The sequence below is a fragment of the Contarinia nasturtii genome, unplaced genomic scaffold (genome assembly GCF_009176525.2).
Source record: "Contarinia nasturtii isolate CC-2019 unplaced genomic scaffold, AAFC_CNas_1.1 Cnas_scaffold_414, whole genome shotgun sequence".
In the NCBI taxonomy this organism is placed as follows: Eukaryota; Metazoa; Arthropoda; class Insecta; order Diptera; family Cecidomyiidae; genus Contarinia; species Contarinia nasturtii.
The window spans coordinates 2,512,524-2,533,298 of NW_022197768.1; the positions used below are offsets into that span (position 1 = coordinate 2,512,524).

The 20,775-nt window shown below is 33.9% G+C and overlaps 3 protein-coding genes across 4 annotated transcripts; 1 reads left to right on the plus strand and 2 right to left on the minus strand.

Annotated features, from left to right (window-relative positions):
- Nucleotides 1–648: 648 nt before the first annotated feature.
- On the plus strand, nt 649–1,750 carry LOC116338550. Its single transcript, XM_031763891.1, has 2 exons — nt 649–748; nt 1,061–1,750. The coding sequence occupies exons 1-2, from the start codon at nt 737–739 to the stop codon at nt 1,394–1,396; spliced, it is 348 nt and encodes a 115-aa protein (XP_031619751.1). The 5' UTR covers nt 649–736; the 3' UTR covers nt 1,397–1,750.
- Nucleotides 1,751–5,101: 3,351 nt separating this feature from the next.
- LOC116338500 (cuticle protein 12.5-like) lies at nt 5,102–6,349 on the minus strand. The gene is made up of 3 exons (XM_031763813.1): nt 6,217–6,349; nt 5,860–5,986; nt 5,102–5,752 (listed from the first exon to the last, which is right to left on the minus strand). The coding sequence occupies exons 1-3, from the start codon at nt 6,226–6,228 to the stop codon at nt 5,460–5,462; spliced, it is 432 nt and encodes a 143-aa protein (XP_031619673.1). The 5' UTR covers nt 6,229–6,349; the 3' UTR covers nt 5,102–5,459.
- An 8,142-nt stretch (nt 6,350–14,491) lies between these two features.
- Nucleotides 14,492–18,052, minus strand: LOC116338502 (cuticle protein 16.5-like). 2 transcript variants are annotated; one of them, XM_031763816.1, is made up of 3 exons: nt 18,026–18,052; nt 15,037–15,118; nt 14,492–14,967 (listed from the first exon to the last, which is right to left on the minus strand). In XM_031763816.1, the coding sequence occupies exons 1-3, from the start codon at nt 18,035–18,037 to the stop codon at nt 14,735–14,737; spliced, it is 327 nt and encodes a 108-aa protein (XP_031619676.1). In that variant the 5' UTR covers nt 18,038–18,052; the 3' UTR covers nt 14,492–14,734. The 2 variants fall into 2 exon arrangements, with proteins under 2 accessions (XP_031619676.1, XP_031619675.1); XM_031763815.1 differs by lacking the exon at nt 18,026–18,052 and adding an exon at nt 15,243–15,360.
- Between the last annotated feature and the right edge of the window lie 2,723 nt (nt 18,053–20,775).

Consider the following 20,775-nt stretch of genomic DNA (forward strand, 5'->3'; position numbering starts at 1 on the left):
ATGTGCGCACTGTTGAGCTTTTGCTGTATAAAGCTTGGCGTTTATGTATACGTGTGTGATAGAGCTTGTGGTGTGTGAGCCATACCACCATCTGACTTCGTCGTTCAAATGTATTGAGACGTTTGAATTTTGCTTTTTGATTGTTTGCTCTCACCACATTGAAGTGTGCGCATTGGATTGTTGTTGTTATTTTTGTTTTCATTTCATATTCTGTTGCTGGTTGCTTTTAACACAATCGTTCCGTTTCATTTTCATTGTGATTTCATATTGCCACACCGACAATCTACTTTAAATGACCATAAGATGGAAAAAGATAGCCAACTGCTTAAGATGTATGCACCGTACTGTTTAGTGAATGATATTACACACAATTGGCATTTATACACATTCCAACATGAATATACATATATTTTTTTTTTAACCGTTTGTGATGGGTTTTTCTTTTTCGTTGTTTTTGTTGTTTTTTTTTTTTTGTCTCTTTCCCGACAATTTGTACGGTTGTGCGGTTTTTGTTTACTGTTGTTGCTTACCACATGCGGCAAAAGGAAATTGGTGATCGCTTTTTGTAATGCTATGAGAGAGCGCCGTCGTCGTTCAATCGAGCAAAATTTTGTGTATAAAAGCATGGAAACTTCAGCGAATTGTATCAGTCACATTTCTGTACTCCAAACAGTACTACAAACAGTTCAACACAGATCATCTTATACAAGATAAAAAAATACTTAAAATAATCAAAATGTTCAAGTTGGTAGGTGATCCAAATTGAATTGCTTTTTTTTCAAACATAGTTTTTCATTGTGATACATTGAATGAACAGTAGTTTTTTGTAGTGCAAATTTATTTTTGATTCTGATGGATCAAAATATAAAGAGATTCGAAATTGAAACAATTTGTTGTCGAAAAATCAAAATTTGCAAATGGATTAAACAACAAATTTAAGCAAAAAGAAAATTGAATTTTTTGTTTGTTTTTTTTTTTAAGTTTCAACGAACTTTTTTCAAAATGAAAAGTTTTACTAATGAGCACCATTGTTTTGTTTGTTTGTTTGTTATTTTTAAAGTTGGTGTTGTCTGTTCTCGTTGCCGTTGCCGCTGCTGCTCCAAGTGGTATCCATGGATATGCTGCTTTACCATTGGCCTATGAATCCTATCCAGAATATCATGTGTCGAAAATTGTGGAACATGTGCCAACCGCTGTGAGCCACCAAAGCCGCGTTGACTACCACTCAAAACCAGTCATCACCCCAATCATTGCTCCAGTAACAAAGGTCATTCCACAACCAGCCTATGCTGTGCACAGCGCTCCACTCGTACATAGTGCTCCACTTGCATACAGTGCTCCAATCTACCATGGAGCCGCTTACGGATATGGTTATGATGCACATGCATGGAAATAAATCCACTTCCCCTCAACTGATCCAGCAGTCAATTTATCGAAATTATTAAGCACTCAATAGTTCGTGTTTTGAACACCACCGTTTTTGCCACAATCAACTCTAAAATAGTTACACATTTTCAGCTGATATGGAAAATCGATTCTACACAACAAATTCACATCTTCACTAATTGACTGTGACCCGATTTTCCATCCAATCACTCAATACACAAAAGAAACACAACCTATTTTTTATGTACCACCGGAAAACTATTTAATTTATACACAGTAAACGGCAACTGCATTATCTATTGTTCTTAAGTTGAAAGATTAGATAGTGTGCATTGAATGAAAATAATTTAATAAAGAAAAAAAAAAAGAGATTTTTTTAACAAAAATTTAAAACAACATATGTTTTTATTCCTTCCATCTTCTTCATCTTATCTTCCAGCTAGCTAATTTCAGTAGTATTTCAGATTTGGTGACGAAAAGAAATTCGTTCAACGAAATTTCTGGCTACGAATTCGTCACATATTGTTTTGTGTTCGAAAAACAGCCTTACTCACTAATTTTATGATGCATGTTAAATTGTATCATTGGCCGCGTTTAAAAAATAAACCATGAAATAAACCGTGTAAGAAAATGTAATTGATAAAGGGCCATGTTCAAGTGCATGAAAAGTGTTGTGCTTGTCGATTGGTGTTGTTTTTTTTGCTGGGGTCGGTGAAACCGATTTTAACGCAAATTTCAATTTAATCGCCTCTAATTTGGTTTTTCTTTTCTTGCTCTTTGGCCAGACTGGTAGTCTCGTATCTAATAGCATACAATATGTGGCTGTCCTCCAGAGGCAAAAGCATTGAACACCGTCTACGCTTTTCATGTAAAATAAACATCTATAATTTAATAAGCAATGGTTGAGTACTTCATTTGCAGTGAAAAGTTACCAGTTTGATGGTTTTTTTTCTTTTCTCGTTAATGTTGTTGTTTTTTCAACTATGCTGTGTGCATTGAATGGAATTGGAATCGAATTAAGTCGTTTTACTTTGAACTTGTGCGTTTGAACGCACCGTGACCGTTTCAAATCGATTGAAATTCATTAACACACGCGATGCGTGCCGTCCGAATAAAATCATCTAATCATCGATCGATTTGAAAAGAGAAAAAAAAACATTGAAATCGAGCATATCGTCTTTGCATTGAGCGTATGTTGTGATAATCTCATCATTTCATTGGTTCGATATGAATTGGCGAATTTGATCTCGATGAAAAGAAAAGAAGAAGAAGAAAAATAAAAAACAAAAAGTAAGCATGCCCGTTTGGCGCGTGATTTCAATAAATTCCATTCTTTTATCATACAAATTTTTGCAGACTGTTCAATCATATTATTGGAGGATTTAAAGTTAATTTGAGCTAATTTACACACAAATACATCGAACACATTTTCAAGGCATTTTTTTCATAATTTTTTCTCGTTCATTATGGGACAAGGTTTATTATGGCGGTGTGTCCGGATAATATGCTCAGCTCTCATTTTTGCAAAGTGATTAGAGTTGTTGTTGTTGTTTTTTCTCATTCGTTCGTTATTATTATTACTTTGTTGGGATTTTCACTCCTACTCTATCTGCTTCTTTTTTTTACAAAATGCCAGAATGCGAATGTGATATCGCCAGTTGATGGAAATAAAATTTCCATTTATCCGAAAATAATTTCATTTGTATTCGATGATTGTCGAATCCAATGAAATACGCGCGCAATCAAGCAGCTTTCTCAAAACAACCGAACAACAATAAATGTATCGAGCTTTGGCAAATATGTTGCAATACACTCATATACACCGAAATAATTCGACAAGTACGAGCGCCAATCAAGTGTTTGGCTTGTCGTCGTATAACAAGATATCGTTAACAGACACATTTTTGAAGCGGCAATCATTATTGTCACAACGATTGATTTCCATTCACACATAAAAAAAAATGTATGCTGAGGACAATGGCGCTAAACGATCTGCAGTTGAATCAAAAATAAAAAAATGTTTTACTATTTGAGTTGAACTTGTTAATTTGAAAATGTGATTTTTGATTGTGATCATGTTTGTTTGGATTGTTGTTTTGGCGGCTGTTTTGCAATTAGTTCTGTTCAGCGCGTTTGAATGAATGATGAATCGAATTGGCAAGTGCCACACACAGAGTGAGAGATAGACACACACAGCCATGATGGACAAAACATTCGCGTTAAATCGATTGGGCAATTCAATCATCCATTAGAATTTAACGGTTCGCTCATTCTTTCATTGACTACGAGGATCGAATTGGATTAAATTGGTTCCGATCGTGAAACGATCGCATTGAAAACGTGCTGTGAATGTTGAACATACACCAATAGTACTACCATGATATAGTAGTAGCCGAAGTGATGTATTTTTTTTCGGCATCGAATAAAAAAGCGTCTATTTCAAATCACTGTAATTATTGTCGTATATTTATTTTATACTGTTTGCTAATTTATTTCTCAATTCATTCATTTCGATTCTCCAATTATTTTCATATTACTGAAATCCAATGATATTGCTGAACAAACAACAACAATAAATACTACCACATAAATCCACATTAAAAATGACTTCTCAGAACAATTCAATCTCACATTTCAATGCAATCCATTTTGGATTTGTAATGGTGGATTCCATTTGTAAGCGCGTTTTGCGAAAAATAGCCTCAGCTTAAACGGTTCACTGTTTATTATAGTTTCCCATTAGGTGTGCGCAATTTCAAGAAAAAAAAAACTCCTTCGCCAAGTTCCTTGCTTGCGGAGAATGGGAGAGAGATTATTGGTTTCGATTCTGCTCGCCATATATCACGAATCGCTTCGGTAGCATAGCCAGACCAAATTCTCACACAAACCAAACAACAGAAGTAAATCAAACATAATTTTGATCTCACGTAAAATTGGCTATGAAAATCATTGGGTAATGAAACACACACATAAAACCAACAAATTCACTTGGTAATAATGGGTTTGCTCAGATGTGGTCAAGGTAGCAGCTGAATATCGTCAACCGTACCATACCAAATAACGGCATAAATGTACGAGCCCGATGAACGTCGGTAATAATCTGAACAAGTAGCAATTGTTGTTGTCAGTTGAGTTTCTTCTATGGAAATGATTGAGAAATTCAGAGTCAGAGAGTGCAATTTGTGTTTTGTTTGTTTGTTTGTTTACTGGTTGTTGTTTTTTTTACCACATTGACAATAAAATCGTGCAAAGAGACAAACCAACCGAACAATAATCCATTGCATCTGATCACCGTCGTCGCCATTATGCCTCTTTCAATTGTGTTTGTGCAAAATTTGTTTCGATGACATATTTTTTTCTCTTAATTTTGCACAACCGATTGTCCTCTCGCGCATATACGCCACGAGCACCAGATATCTTTGAGAAGAAAAAAAAATTATATCTGAGAACCAAACGGAATGCCGCACATGAGTCTTAGTCATCAACGTGCGCGACAATCAATTTCATTTAATGAGAACATTTTTGTTCCTCAGCATTGCATAATGGGCACAACGACAATCGTTCGTGATCCATGAGAAATGGAACCACACGTTATTGCCATTGCTATATACATAGATATACCAACGCGTACCGATAAACGAAATAGACGGGAAAGAGAGAAAAAAATGGCAGACAATGTTATTTTTTTTAAGAAAATTGTTTTTTTTATTCTAGTTTTTTTTTCGGTAAATTTTTTTTACAATAGAATATTTTCACATTCGAAATAGTATTTATAAAAAACGGTAATTCGGTGGTAAGTTCCTAAAATGTGACTAGCTGTGATGATGGTTTTTCACAAAGTCAATTCTGATGTCTTTTTTGTTTTGCATACGATCATAAACAAACAAAAAAATAATAAAATAAAATAATTGAAAAAAAATTAAAAATTGACGAAAATTCGTTTTTTTTTTCCTATCGTAAATCGAATGTGCAAAATGTTCGAATTGCTTTTAATCCGATTTTGACTGCATCTGAATGGCTTTTGATGTTGGTTTGGCTCATCTCAGTGTTGTGAGTATGTGTGGTGACTGTGTTTACCATAAAGCTGGTGCACTGTAAGCGCTGTAGGCAAGAGGAGCTGAGTATGAAAGTGGAGCATGTGCATACGACAAAGCTGGGGCGGCATGATATGCAACTGGTGATTGGTAAACTGCTGGTGCGGCGTAAGTCTTGTAAACTGGAGCGGCGACAACTGGGGCTGAAATGATTGTTTTTTGTACCGGAGTGATGACTGGGGTAACAACGGCACCAGTGCTGTGAACAACTGATGATGAATGGGATGATACGCCAGTTGGAATGCTTGAGACGACTGATCCTACTTGGGCGGCTGTTGATTAGAAAATGTCGAAAAAGAAAGCCGTTAGAATTCCATTAAATGTGTGTAGAAAGCTTTTTCTATAAAAGTTTTTTGTTTTATTTAGAATTCGTTCTTACATGAGTGGACGACGACGGGTGGTGGTTGAACAATCTTGGTGACAGCTGGTGCAGCAATAAGAGTTGGAGCGGCCAAATAACCACTTGGTTTGGCAGCAGCCAAAGCGAAGAGAGCAGATAAAACAATCTAAACAAACAAAGAAAATCAATAATAATGTATCACTAATAATGAAATTGTGCGCACAGAAAATTGATTAAATTGTACAATTTCGTCTGAACAAGCAAAAACCAAAACAAAAACAAAAAATATTATGCAAAATGATTAAAATGATTTCGACTCTCAAAAATGTTGAAATTCGGGCCCGAACACGAATTTGCAAGAATTCGGAATAAATATGACAAACAAGAGGCACATACCAATTTGAACATTTTGAAAGGTTTGGGTGTTTGTTGAATTTTTGTTTGAAAAAAATTAAATAAAAAGCTGAATGCTACGACTGAATAAATCGAACTCAAACAGTTAACTGATATAGTTTGGTATTTTGCGACGCCTTTTATACACTGGATCATCTAACCATTTCCAATTTTTCGTCATGATCACAGAGAGCACAATGATCAGTATGCAAGAGCATACAACACACCAAACAAGCCCACTTAATAAGAGAGTTCGCAACACACCAAAGGAGAATGAGAGAGAAGAAAAGAGAACGGACCGTTGCGATTACGGCAAAGAGGCATTCGAAAAATACAGCTAAAATAGTGTTGCTTCGTACTCCAAGCAATTTTCTCTAGGTAATCCAAATGCCATGCACAGTAGTAACAGTAGCCGCCACCGCCGTTACAAACACACCGAGAAGACAATCAGAAAAGACAAACTTACACACATGCCGCCGTTATTGGGAGACACACGGTTATTGTTCATTCATCACACATCAAATTGAACAAATGGAAAAACTTGATCCAATACACACATACAGATAGAGAGAAAGAAAGAGCGCAAGCGAGAGTAGAGCACATGTGCGCACAATATAAAGTGTGAATGCGAAAAAGAAAAATCTACATATTTTATGCAAACGGCACATGCAATGTTTTACAATCGATGTGACCATGAATTTTCTCTCATCCATATATATTCGCTCACGCACATAATATTACACACGCGTAGATCAGCGATATTTATATAAATATATACATGCACAATATGGTACATATACACACATTCGACCGATCGTTTTCCATTTTCATTCGAACAATAACATACAAAGCATTCGATTTTTTTTATGTGGCTGAGACCACGTGCGAATTAATTTGTTGACGCATTTTTATTGTTCGCATAGCATTTTTTTCTTCGTGCGAATGGTTTTGCACACGATCGAATCATCGAATGGTAAGAGTACACCAACCGCTGACATTTCCTCGAACAAATGCCAAATTTTGTTGAGGTAATCGGAGGTAATAAAACAATAAAAAAAAAACGTGAGAAGAGACAGAGAAAGACACGAAACAGGATCTTGGATCCCAACGAATTCTACACAAAATGAAAAACATGTTTTGATGTTGTCATCGATTTTACATTTTTCCACATACATTTTATTCTCATAAGTTATGATAATAGTACAGCAGCATGTGTAGTATACATTGTTTACTCGTCTCCAATTGATATTGAAGGAAATGCATATTCAATTATATGAGGTAAATCGATTGTTACTGACTTATTGCTGCGACCACGTCGATGGTGCCTGTCGTCATCGCTATTGTTGCTATTGTTATATGCGAATGCAAAATGTTCTACGAACCAGGATCTCGAATGCATTAAGGAGCAATTATTGTACAACAAACGACAATAAAAATATATATATATTTAATTGTGATTACTGAGTGGCTTGTCTATAAATGTGCTCCACACATACATATCAACAATTTAATAGTTGGTAAATGCGAAAACCAAGCTATACATCAATTTTGTATGTAAATTTAATGGCGTTGATTCAATTAATGAATTGCCTACGCTAAACCATTATATTGAAATCGTTTGATTTCGTCTAATTGCCATTCAAAAACAATAATCTCCGATATCGTTGATATATGCTCATATCCATACACAATAAATCTATTTGTTTTCGTATAACCCTATCAAAATGAAACTACTTTCTATCTTCTACAGTCATACATGTGTGGTTACTGTAATTCATCCAGTCATTGTGTTTAAATAGCACATTCGTGATTTTGTCGTTAATTCTAGGTCTGAAAACTAGTTTTATTTTTTAGTTTCGTGTGTAATACACGAATGGATTCGATTTTGAGTGCCAATCTCATAATGTAAAATGAGTCATTCCTGTTTCATCATTTCGAAAATTGATTCCGATTGAATGGTCCGTCAACCTGTGAATTGAAATCATAATTATTTGTGTATAAATTGAATTTGGTGCATTATTATTGTGATCGATAAAATTTCGTGTGTGACGGCATATATGCGCGTGGACGTCTTATTCAAAGTCATTCGATCTTTGGTCTCTGTCTATTGTTGGATAATATCTTTACTGTGTGTTGCTGTTACGTAGAAATAAGACTGGAGCATAAGAAAGAAAACATAAAAACCATAACTCAGCTAGCTGAATTGATTTCAGACTTTCGTTCATTTTTCGCTTATGATTTCTTTGTTTAATTTTGCCCAAGAGCTGTTGCTGCTATTTATTTAATCGTATTTCTTTTCAAGAATGAAGCCAAAGGAATGCAATGTGAATTATTTAACAGTTCGTTCGATATACCATTACCAACTTAATACACCTCACATTAATCTTAAGTTCCTGGTTGAATATGTGTGCTTTTTTTCTCTTCTCTCTCTCTCTCTATCTCTTCTATCTTTCATACTTGCATTCATTATTATTATTTTTTTTTGTTTCTCCGCGTCTTTTGTGTAAGAGATTCCGTAGGTGCAAAAACAGCCCAAATCGATATTTTATTTTCTCATTTTCCTTGATCGTTTGAGCCGGGCCTCAGAATTGTACTTTCGCTGCCAATTAATATTAGTATTGGCTTGGTAACCAACAACACTCTAACGGACGTACTACGAAAAGAACGATTTTTTAGTTGTTGTTGTTGTTGCTGTTTCTCGCACATGTTCCAAACAATACATTTACCTTTCATTCTGCTTAGTGTCTTTTTTACGCTCTCACTATCTCTCGCTCACATTTTGTGTTCGCATGGAACGTATGTTAATAGCGATCGGCTTCGGTCGCAATTGTTTTAATATACTTTAGAAGAGAATTGTAGTGCATTAGATGAAAAATTGAGACCAAAAATCCAAAAGTTTCGCTCGAATGGAATGCATTTCGATACGGTAACTAACGTATATATGTTGTTATATGTTACACCCGTTGGATTACATCAAATTTATCGCAAAGAGAAGAAAAAAATTACAACAAAATATATGAAATGAAAATGAATGAAATTGTAGAGAGATTCAAATGGAAAAGTAACGAGAATGTGTGTATGTTAGGAATAACACGTCCAGCGAAAAGTTATACGACAACGATAGCGAGAGTGAGATGGAGAAATGTTGTTGTTTTGTTATAATTGCCGGTGCTTGAATCCGATACGAATCGACCAAATCGAAAAAGAAGAAGACGACGACGAAAACGAAGAACGAATATATGTGCATGGTACATATTTGACTTGCATTCGAAAAGCGTTTCATATTACGTAATTGCTTCTCTCTTTTTTTCTGTCACTGTAATGGCATTTTTCCTCTCATTCACTAACTCTCATCAACTGTAAATGCGCGTTAGTTTTTCAGACACAATCAAATCTCTGGCCATTCACAATGGGAAACCATTTTTCTATGATCATTCGCCCATAACCCATACACCAAACACCGGCTGCTTTTTTGTTTGTCAAATACTTTGCAATTGAAATAGAATGGGCGAGTGCGAAAGAGTGGCCGATTCAATTTGAATAACTATCCATCGCATCGGACGGTGAAAAGATTCGAAAACTTTAGATCGGATTATTTAATAAAGAGAAGAGAGAAAAACACAACAACGACGACGACGATTGAGCCGATGAAGAAAAAAAAAATTAAATTATGGTCTTTCAAGTGTTTAAAACGTTGGAATTTCAATAAAATTTTAATCTATTTGCATGTGATTAAACAGTAAGTACATAATACAAGCGGCATAAACATACAAACGCGTGCGCTCACCGAATCGACAATGAGGTAAACAAAAAAAAAAACATAGTCAAATTGAATTGGTTGGTCGCGGGTGTTTTTGCATAGAGAATATAGCCAATTTTTTTTTTTCTTCTCTTTTTCTTCTTCTTCTCTTTCATGAAGCACAAACAACATGTATCATATTTCAAAATCTTAGATAATAATCGATGCACACTTTTTAATAGCACCGCCATTCGACATTAATAGTCAAAAACCAGCTCGACCGTTTGTTGAATTGTAATGTAATAATGTCGGCTTTATTCGCGAAAAATGATTCGGCGAGAATGGGCCGTTCAGTTGTCGCCATGGGATCAATATATAGATACAAATATATTGAATAATCGAATGATGGTGATGATGATAATTTCGATGTTTTTTTTTTCTTCATCTCTTCTAAATTGTCATAGTGCGTTGACTTTCTCGTTCAGCATCAAGATTAATGGTGGTTAAAAATGATGTGGGAGACCGATTGACACTGGGTGCCCATACGGGCTGACACAAGAACAACGAATTTCTAAAATTTATAATCGTGTGAAATGGATTGAAAACCAACCAAAAATTTCAATTTCTTTCGTTTGAAAGCGCCCACACTGAATGACAGGCAGACCAAAAAAAGCCTTGTTTTTTACCAAAAAAATAGCAACGATAGAAAGAACAACATGACTGCTAAACAAGTACTTTACTCGGTGTCTATCACGTTACCCATTTTGCACAGAGAGTGACTGGGAGACAAATGCACGCTCGAGCAACAAGCAAATCCATTGTGAAAACTCAGAAGAAAAGAGTTAACAACAAATTGTAAATTGAAACGGATATATGCCTGCACCCGACTTTTATTTACATTTTACCAAAATGAATGGAATGGATAGAAAAAGAAAAACGGTAAACCATCAGCCAAAGAAAAAAACACATTTTAAACTACGAAGCCGAATTTCAGCATGTGTATTAGAAAACAAAATCAAATACAACGAAAAAATGCACATACAACAAGATAATATTGCCGAATGGCCTGTCGCTTAACAATTTACATGAAAAACATGAAATTTCGAAAATAGAAAAGAAGAAAAATGATAATAATAATGAAACTAGTGGATAGACAAAAAAACTTTTGCATAACAATATGAAGTGGCTATATGCTTTTTTTTCTGCTCAACTTAGTTCCGTATGTATGATAGAGCATGTAATCTTTATGACTACGTCGCGTTGTACTCACTCACATTGCACTAATCGAAGGCGCACGAAATGCCGATTATAAACATTGCAATGGCAATATCGAATTCATGTTCTACATGCTTATGTAGTTTTATCTACATTTCAATGCGCTTGCGACACCATTCGTTTGCATCCGTTAATTGAACATTGTGACTTTGGTTTGACGTTGTATGTTTATTGCCAATTTGAATGTGGCACATTTTCACGGAAAAACTCACATTCCATCCGCACTTTGTTTGTCTTTGATATGAATGTCATCGTCTCAGGAACTCTATGTACGATATTTTTGTAATTTTCGGTGAATTTGACTTCAAATTTGCACGAACTTTTTGGGGTAAATGAAAATGACAACGTTTTTAACTTAAATACTTTCATAGAATCCAATATAATCTCGTTTTTTTTTTTTGCATTACAAAAGAAGTGACGAAGCAACGGTATTGAATTTATTCCAGTTTTGTAAAATGCAACAATTTCATTGCATTCCGGCCATTTTTGAATCGATGGTTAAAATTATTTCCTCAAACTTGTTCTGTACTATCTAAAAAAATATTACCAAATATTGGATTTTGCACTTAACAAAGACAGGAATAAAAAACACAGATGGAATAAGATTGTTGATGTCGTCAATACTCAAAAATGCTTATCTTGTCGCTGCTATTTTAAAATTATATTTTTATCCACATCATCAGTTTTTGTAGCTATCAATTAAGAAAACCATGAAACTCACACCTGTTTTCTAATATCAAATTGAGATAAATCAGTTCTGGTAAACGAAAAAAAAAAGTATTGTATTTATTGCCATGCATAGCTTCTCAGCAGGGGTCCGAGTGGTTGGATTACAACCCCCACCCCCCCTGGAGAAGAGATTTGCTAGGGATTTTCGCCTTTTTTTAGCTCCTCAATTTCTGAAGTGGGAGTAAATATAAAATTTAGCTATGGTTTTTGTTGGCGAAAAGAAGAATCTTTCAATTTGCTAGGGTTTTTTGAGCCAAATGCTCTGAGACACCCCCCTAGTTAGGAAGAAATCAAATAATGCATTTTTGAATTTGTGAAAGACCAAATAGAAAAAGTAAAAGGTTACCACTTTAGATTTTGAGAAAATTTTGAAATTAACCCCCTCCCCCCCGTGGATCGTCAACTTCAGAAGCTATGTTGCCATGGCAAATGTATGGTGATTTTTTCTCGTACAACATTGGTCACAAGCCAAAGATAGAATCCCAGGCTGTGCTCATTTTTATTTACGTATCACTTTTGAAAGCTATTGTCGTTGGGAATTTTATTAATTTAAATACGAAAATTATTAAAATGAAATAATGAAACAGCTGATTATTCTGAGAATTGAATCAAAAATCAATTATCATCTTTTGGGATATCAATGATCTGAAAACATATCTATATTCATTTATTCCGCATAAGATAAAGTCTAGGGGGAATTATCTATACGTTTATACGGTTTATACTCAAATATTTTTTATCGAATATACTATAAATGAAGACATCGCAAGTATGCCGCATATACGCTGCATATATGCGTATAAGCCACATATATACGGAGTTATTTGCAAATATTATTTGCGAATATTCTTCGGTACATACGGTTTATATTCTTATACACAGCATATTCGTAACTTATTTTATTCGATATTTTCCCCTAGGATAAAGTTGTTTTCGGAACAAATAAAAAATGATTTCGATGAAAAGCGAAAAAAATGAATGCATCAATTTGATAATAATAGTCTGTCCACCAAATTATTATACATATAAAAAATGTCGCATAGACTATTCAAATTAAAGAATAGCTATTTTTGAACTTGACTAATTAGATGACGAGTCAAGTTCCATTCGATAAATTAAAAAAAATATTATCAATAAATTATGTATGTCAAAATTTGAGACAAGTCAAAGTATAAAAGATGTTGCAGAACACCAAATTGTATCAGTTTTCTGTTTGAATTCGATTACTACAGCCGTTGAATCCAGTTGGAAAAAAACCTTTAAAATGTTCAAATTGGTATGTGACTGCTAATAATTTCTATTCTTCTATTGTTAATTTGGTTTATTTTCTTATTTAGATTGTTGCAGCATTGTTCACCATCTTTGCTTTGGCTTCTGCCAAACCAGGCTACTTGTTGTCGTCACCAGCAATCGGTAAACTTTTATTTCATATAGAATTTCTTATGTTTGATTGAATTTGGCTAAATTCTTCATTATTCCTCATAGTCTCAGCCCCAGTTGTTCGAACCTATGCCGCTGTACCATCTTTCTCATATTCAGCACCAATTGCATATTCTCCAATTTCGTATTCATACCCTTCGTATGCTTACAGCGCTTATAGAGCATATAGCCCGATTGCCTACACAACTCTTTAAACGATTCACCGATCAAATTCCGGATACAGTACGATGATATTTTTTTTTAATTTCAAGAAAATAGAACCACTTTCCAGATGTCAAAATCATAGATTTCTTTAAAAACAATAAATTTACTGCAATTATGAAAATGTATCCATTTTATTTGTCTCTTCCAATGAAAAGATGCATGAAAAACATTCGTTTACGACAGATCAGCCGACATTTTGTACAAAAAGACTGAGTGAGTAAAACTTTCACTGGGAAAGCAATGCACAATTGCACCGATTCTTTACTTTATATAATAAAAAAAATAAGAATGAAACCATTTTCATCATCAATAAGCGAGATATAATTTTACGGACGTTAAATAATAGTATTTTGAATGAATATTTTGATACAAACTCTCCGAAATAGATGCTTTTAAAACCCATAATTTAAATAAAACAACAGCATTAGCTATAAAATGCAGTTTGTATTTTGAGTCGGTGTTATCATTCCATAGATCTTATGCATTCCACATAGCTACGATTAATCATTTATTTCGAAATATAAACGTACCGAAAACTCACCGCGATTGTAATCTTTTTTTTGCAAATTTATCGTTTTTTCCATTTTCATCAATATTAATAAACGGTTACAAAGAGTTCGCTTTACGATAAAAGTAGACATGATTTCGTTGAAATTTATTTTTAACAAGTTGATTGAGATAAAATAAAAAACCAGTCTGTCTTATAATTTTCTTTAATTTGTATATAAGGTTGCTTGATGTATATATATTGGTAGATCTCGTTTTTTTTCATCGAATGTCAATAAATCAAGTTTTTGCTGGAGTTCAAACTTCATATTTCTGGTTTATTTTTCTCGATCAAGTGCATAAGAATCGTTCTTGGTGTGACGAACGAAAGAAAAAAACAGTGTCTTTGAATTTGTACTAGTTTTTTTTTATTTGTCCGGTAAAAAATTTTTGTGATTTATTTTTTTGTCACATGCGAAAGGATGTGATTTTTACTTTTGCAAAATAATGGTTTGAAAATTCAGTCAAATGAACGAATTTTGAGATATCAAAAATGGTAGTTAACCAAGAACATTGGATTTGTTTTTATCGACTGCATCCGGATGACCTTGATGCTTGTCGTATTCATCTCAACGATATCTAAATTGTTTACCAAGCATTGTAACCATTGTAACCATTGTAACCATTGTAACCATTGTAGGCGTATGGTGATGCTGCTCCGTATGTAGTATAGGCTGGTTGGGCTGCATATGAAAGGGCTGGAGCAGCAGCAACTTGGTATGATGAGTATGATGAGATGGCTGGTGCAGCTGCGTAGGTCTTTACAACTGGTCCTGCGACATAAGGTGCCGAGATAACTGGGGACACGTAAGCCTTTGAAACTGTGGAAAAGAAACAAACACATTTAATTTCCACATTTATTTTCTTTTTATCATTTCCAATGCGTTTACCTGCTGGAACGAGGGCTGGTGATGACAACAAGAGTCCTGGTTTGGCAGCAGCCAAAGCAAACATGGCGAATAATGCAACAATCTAAATGAATTTTTAGAATGAACGAATAAAATGAAATTAGAACCACAATTAAGAAATTGTACGCACAGAAAATCGATCAAATTGCACAATTTCAAAATAACCAAAGTATCCAAATTGTACTTACCAATTTGAACATTTTGAATGGTTTAGTTTTAAGCTTGCTACGACTTTATAAATCGAACTCAAACAGATAACTGATGCAATTCGATATTTTCCAACGTCTTTTATACTCTGGATGACCCGAACTATTGGCTATGTACTTTGTAAAAGTTGTTATTCTTATTCTTATCTAAAACGAAAGAAAAAAAAAACAATTCAAGGAAGCAATCGCCGGTCACAACAAAAATATCGAAGCATACACACAGTCAGCATATGCTTTATTATGGCGCTTCATGATCATTCTTGTTATTTCGTCATGCGGTCAAATTTCATTGTATGTACGTACATAATTTAAATGTGATCAATTGAAATAGTACAAGATATATAGAATACCATCACGGACTGGTTTATCATCATAAAACAAGGAAGAAAACGCTTTAATTAAATATACGGTGTGTGTCCATATCTGTTCAATTCCATTGCATCTACTATACATCATATATTCATGCGCGTATTAATTCAAGTTATCGTTCTTATTGGTTTACGCTCGAAGCATAACACGCATCATTGTATGTTTTGCCATTGCGTGCCTTTAATGGTAGCGACTCGTAGCGAATTTTCAATTTAATATGGAGCAACATTAATGCGATTTTACGAATTTAACAAAAAAACCGGTATCTTTGACGATTACGTCGCAATTACACACGCAAATGTGATGATGTGACGACACGACGACTCAAAAAAAAAACGAAATATCAATAAAAAACAAGAGAAAGAAAAAAAACAACTCAAACACATTGGAGGAAAAAAAATTAAATGGGCAAATATTTTGAAAATACGCAACGCGTATCATGAAGACACCGAAAGTAATTGAAATAAAAAAAAAACACAAATTTCACCTGGATATAATTTTTTTTGTTTCGTTCATTTTGAACGGATCACTTTGCGATTTCATTTTATTTTAATCATATGAATGCCGAGTTGATGGTCTTTAAACTCATGTCAACTCAATAAGTGACCATATAGTTGCCGTTGAAAGCAAATTTTAATGGGACATTTTATTTGAATTCAAGCTATTCATTTTGATACATTTTTTAAAAAACATTTTGACAGTGTGCATTACTTATATACGTCGAGGAGAGTGAGAGCAAGCGAGAGAAAGAGAGAGAAACCAGCAACGAAACAAAGAATTCGCGCAACTGTCAGGCACATAAGGGCAAAAGTATGTTCAAAAAAAATTATTCGATATTATCTTTCGTAAATGTAATAACTCTGTGCCATAAAATGTGATTTTGTTGTTGTTGTTGTTTTTTGTTGCAATATAGCTATGCTGTTGCCTTTTCATTGGTTCATTGTGGAAAAAAGCCATTTATTTGTTTGTTTGTTTTATTTTTCTGCTGAAATTGTGATCTTTTAAATCACTGACTTTATTATTGTGCCTCTTATCGTACGTACTATTTTTAATCGCTCGTTTGTGGGATTTTATTGTACTTTCGTTTAAGCCAACGAAATATTTCGGGCTACTGTTCGCTTGCCCACCACATACTTTGATGCAACCATTTTTTTCATACTTTTTTTTTGGTCTCAGAGAACAAAAGAAAAGCAAAAAAGCATTCAAAACAAAAAAATGAATTGCTTTTAGTCTGCGCATAACCGAAACCAAAAAAAAAAAACAGAAAAATATTTAACACGTCTGGTGATCTTGAAAAATGGCCTGTTTCTATTTCATCATAAAGCGAAAAGATGCGAGCATAAACATACAAAGTATTTTAATTTTGCTTTCAATTTAATTTAAAGAGGCTCATTTTGGCCGACTTAGCACTACTGTTTGATGTATGCATACATTAAAGCCTCCGAATTTGAATTGACCAACATCGCTTGATGAATAACAATGAAGTCTATACCCAAAATCCATTATATTCACAACAATCCGTCATAAAAAATCACTCTTCGGGAGCGTCGAAAAACAAAATTAGCTCCAAGTACCCTTTAAATTGAAGATTCCATCTTATAGAATTGCCGGAAGCTTACTGGGAATCATTTATATTCACATTATTAATATGACAAAATAAAAATCAGGTGATTGTGATCTTGTTTGTCTAGCGTCTCGTTTTTTTTAGTCAACCTTTTAAACTTTAAAGTGATGCGAAGAATATGCTTTGGGTTTAAAAATAACTCCTTTTTTGTATGATAACAAGATGAATCCAAATTTCCGCTAAAATTGAAACGAATGAATAGAACTCTTTTTGTTCTGTAATCAATTTGCATGCACGATTCTTTTATTTTATATTTGGATAAACATTTTTGTAACTGAATCTTGTTTGTCACATATCAAAAATAATGTTGTTCTTTTCGACAAAGATAAACAAAAAATTAGGTTGAAAGACAATCAAAATGTGCAATGGTAAAAACGGTTGATTACATCTGAATGATGCATTTGATGCATTTGTTCGTTTTGAAGCTGTTTAGTATACGCGTACAAGACCGCTATAGGCTGGAGCACGGTAAAAGTATGAGCTTGAGTATGAAAGTGGTGAAACCACTGACGAATATGTTGGAACTATGAAGAATGAAAAAAATAAATAACGGACATACATTATAAGATCGCTCGAAATACATGGCCAATTGAAATTGAATTGAAATATTTGCTTACTGCCAGAAGCGATAATTGGTCCTGGTGCAGCAACCAATGGGGCGCCGATTGGCAAAAGCCCTGGTGCAGCAGCGGCCAAAGCAAAGAAAGCGAACAAGGCAACAATCTATTCGAAACCAAAAAAATTGAAATTATAAAACACTTATACCACATACCAATTTGAACATTTTTAAGGGATTAGTTTTTTTTTCCTTGCTACGATATAATCGAACTCAAACGGATAACTGATACAATTTTCACATTCATTGAGCCTTTTATACTCTGGATAATTTGAACAATTGATGCAATAAAACTGCATAATTGTTATGGATTTAATTGTTTATCTAAATAAGTTCAAGGTGGCTAACAATCTACTATTCAATAAGCAGTTAATTAGATGATTAAGCCGTTTGATCATTACATTTTATATGCTCAAGTAAATTCACATGTGAAACGCATAATATACGGTCTCACTGTTGTTGCCATCCGTAAAATGAAAAGTGTTAGACACGATTCAATGTGTTCCTATCTAATCATTTTCAAGAATGTATGCATATGAGGAAATGTAATTAATTTACGTAAAATGTATTTCCCTATTATTAGTTTTTTCGTCATTATTAATATCGATCGTGAACTAACAGACTTTAATTTCTCGTAAAATGTTATTTTCACCGTGCGTGCACGGTTTCGATAAATCCTTTGTCTATGATATTAAAAATAAAACACAAAGTTGCTTCCTTCATAAAAGTACTTAGTTTCAATTAAAATCTGTTTTACATGGTACTACATAAGGTATGATGGTAATAATATTTTTTAATGCACTCTACATTGTTGATTTTTCATATTTGATCATTATGCGATCGAAAACCAAATGAAAAATTATTTATCATGTGTTTTGATCGATCAGTGATCTGAAATCTCAATCAAAAACGCCATAAATGTTAGTTATCTAATTTTCAATCGGAGACTTCGGTTCGGAGCCATATGAAAAATGAGCAAAATTTATAACAATCTTGTCTTGATTTTGTCATCTGCAAATGAATTGTTTTGCTCTCTTGTTCTACTGCAGCATAACATTCGTTTTTACATAGATTCATTGTCGTAATTACAAGATCTATATTTTTACAAAGATTAAAAAGAGGTAAAAAAGGAGTGAACGAGTTTTAGCGTTGATGACTTTTCCTTTTCATTCAGAATAAATAGTAGAATTACGTCAATGTCGTATGTATTTAGTCGTTAAGCGTAAACATCTTAATTCTGAATTTAAACTATTAAAAGTTTGATTATCTGTTGATATTTTATTGAAAGCTATAAATGATTCTCACGCTATCATTATCTTCATTTGGTATTTCAGTCTTGTGAGTGGTAAACTAAATTTCGTCAAATTTGTCATATATTGCAGTATCGATCCGGATTTTTAGTCTAGATGTGATCAAAAAACAAAAAATAATAATAAAAAAAAAAACATTAAAACCAAGTAATGGACAGCGCTAAACCTAAACTCGATCAAATTAGAGGTCATCGTTTCGACGCCATTCATTTCCGATACATTAAATTACGAAAGAAACGATGTTATCTCTTCCAGACGATTCTGCCTCATTTGCATCGTGGACCACATGAATGTTACATGCATTCGGTTTATTTTTTGATAAAAATTGACCTTATGCGTTACTCAGCCATCGCTGGTTTTTTTCTCTATCTCATTCAGCGTACAATGAAAATTGACCGAAATAATACCATACCATTCATAAATTATGTATTAATCAATTGGATTGGATTTTCGATTTGAGCAACAAAAAAGTGCGAAGAAAAAAAAAGTGATCATTTCTCTGCACCAAAAAAAAAAAACGTACGGCTTGTCAATCAAAGTGGGCTGGTTAAATTGGGCAGCTCGACGGATGATTAGCATATAGAGAGTATGTACCGTGTCAGTGACGTGTTATTTTGGCATCAATTTACAAATTGACCAGTTTAATCTTCGACAAATTGGCCGCACATTAAATTGGACAAATCAACTGGCGCATGCAATATTACACGTATAATTTAACGAAATTCATGATCGTGAGAGGACGCAAATCAAGAGAAATAATATACCGAAATAAAAAAAAAACAATTGCATTCGTATTTCATTGCATTCGCCATCGCCCATGATCTTATTGCACCATATAACTTTAAAGTGACTTTATTTATTGTAATACAGTTGAATCGGATCTGCTTATGTTTATTCTTTCTCTCTCTCTTTCCACTTAAAAAAAAGTTGTTGTTTTTTTTTTAAATTCGTTGTTAATTTATCGGTTTAGTTATGGATTTGGGTCTGTAAAATTGGATCAATTCGTTCGAATTACTGTAGCTTATCAAGAAAAATTATGGAGATTTGTTTCCATTTATCAATCGCACCTGCTGTGATTAACGCTATGCAAACGATTCAGTTTCGTACAAAGCCGTGCGCATAGAATACATAACAAAGGAGACATCTCTTTTGTCACCTCGATTTCTTTGTTTGCTATACTTACCACAAAGGCTTACCCTTCGTTGGACGCCTTTGAATGTGCGTTAACATTTTGAGCATTCAAATTAACACGAGAAAAATTATTGAATCGAGCCCAAAGCTCGTGTAATATTGTGCAGGAAGTTGAATGTTGTCTTGCCTTTCACTTGAGCAAGCATTCATGAAAAATCTCAAATTGCTCTTGTTGAAATATGTTTCATTTTCGCTCATTTGGTTTTGTGTGTCATTGTTACTTTCGGGCCCGCCGAATGATGTGACGGGTCTTTGGCACAAGCGAATACATTCATTCTCAATGCATATCATCGTCATTGATTACGTGCTGTAGTATTTCCAATTTATTTAATGCTATTTTCAGTTTTTTTTTTTTTGGTTTCTTTGATTTTGGTTTCAAGATTAATGACAGACAAATAAATAAAT

Excerpts from the sequence above, each read along its gene's own strand:
- LOC116338500 (XM_031763813.1), bottom strand. Across the intron at positions 5,753-5,859 it reads ACCCGTCGTCGTCCACTCAT|CCGCCCAAGTAGGATCAGTC; the intron begins GTAAGAACGAAT and ends TCTAATCAACAG.
- LOC116338502 (XM_031763816.1), bottom strand. Across the intron at positions 14,968-15,036 it reads ACCAGCCCTCGTTCCAGCAG|TTTCAAAGGCTTACGTGTCC; the intron begins GTAAACGCATTG and ends TCTTTTCCACAG.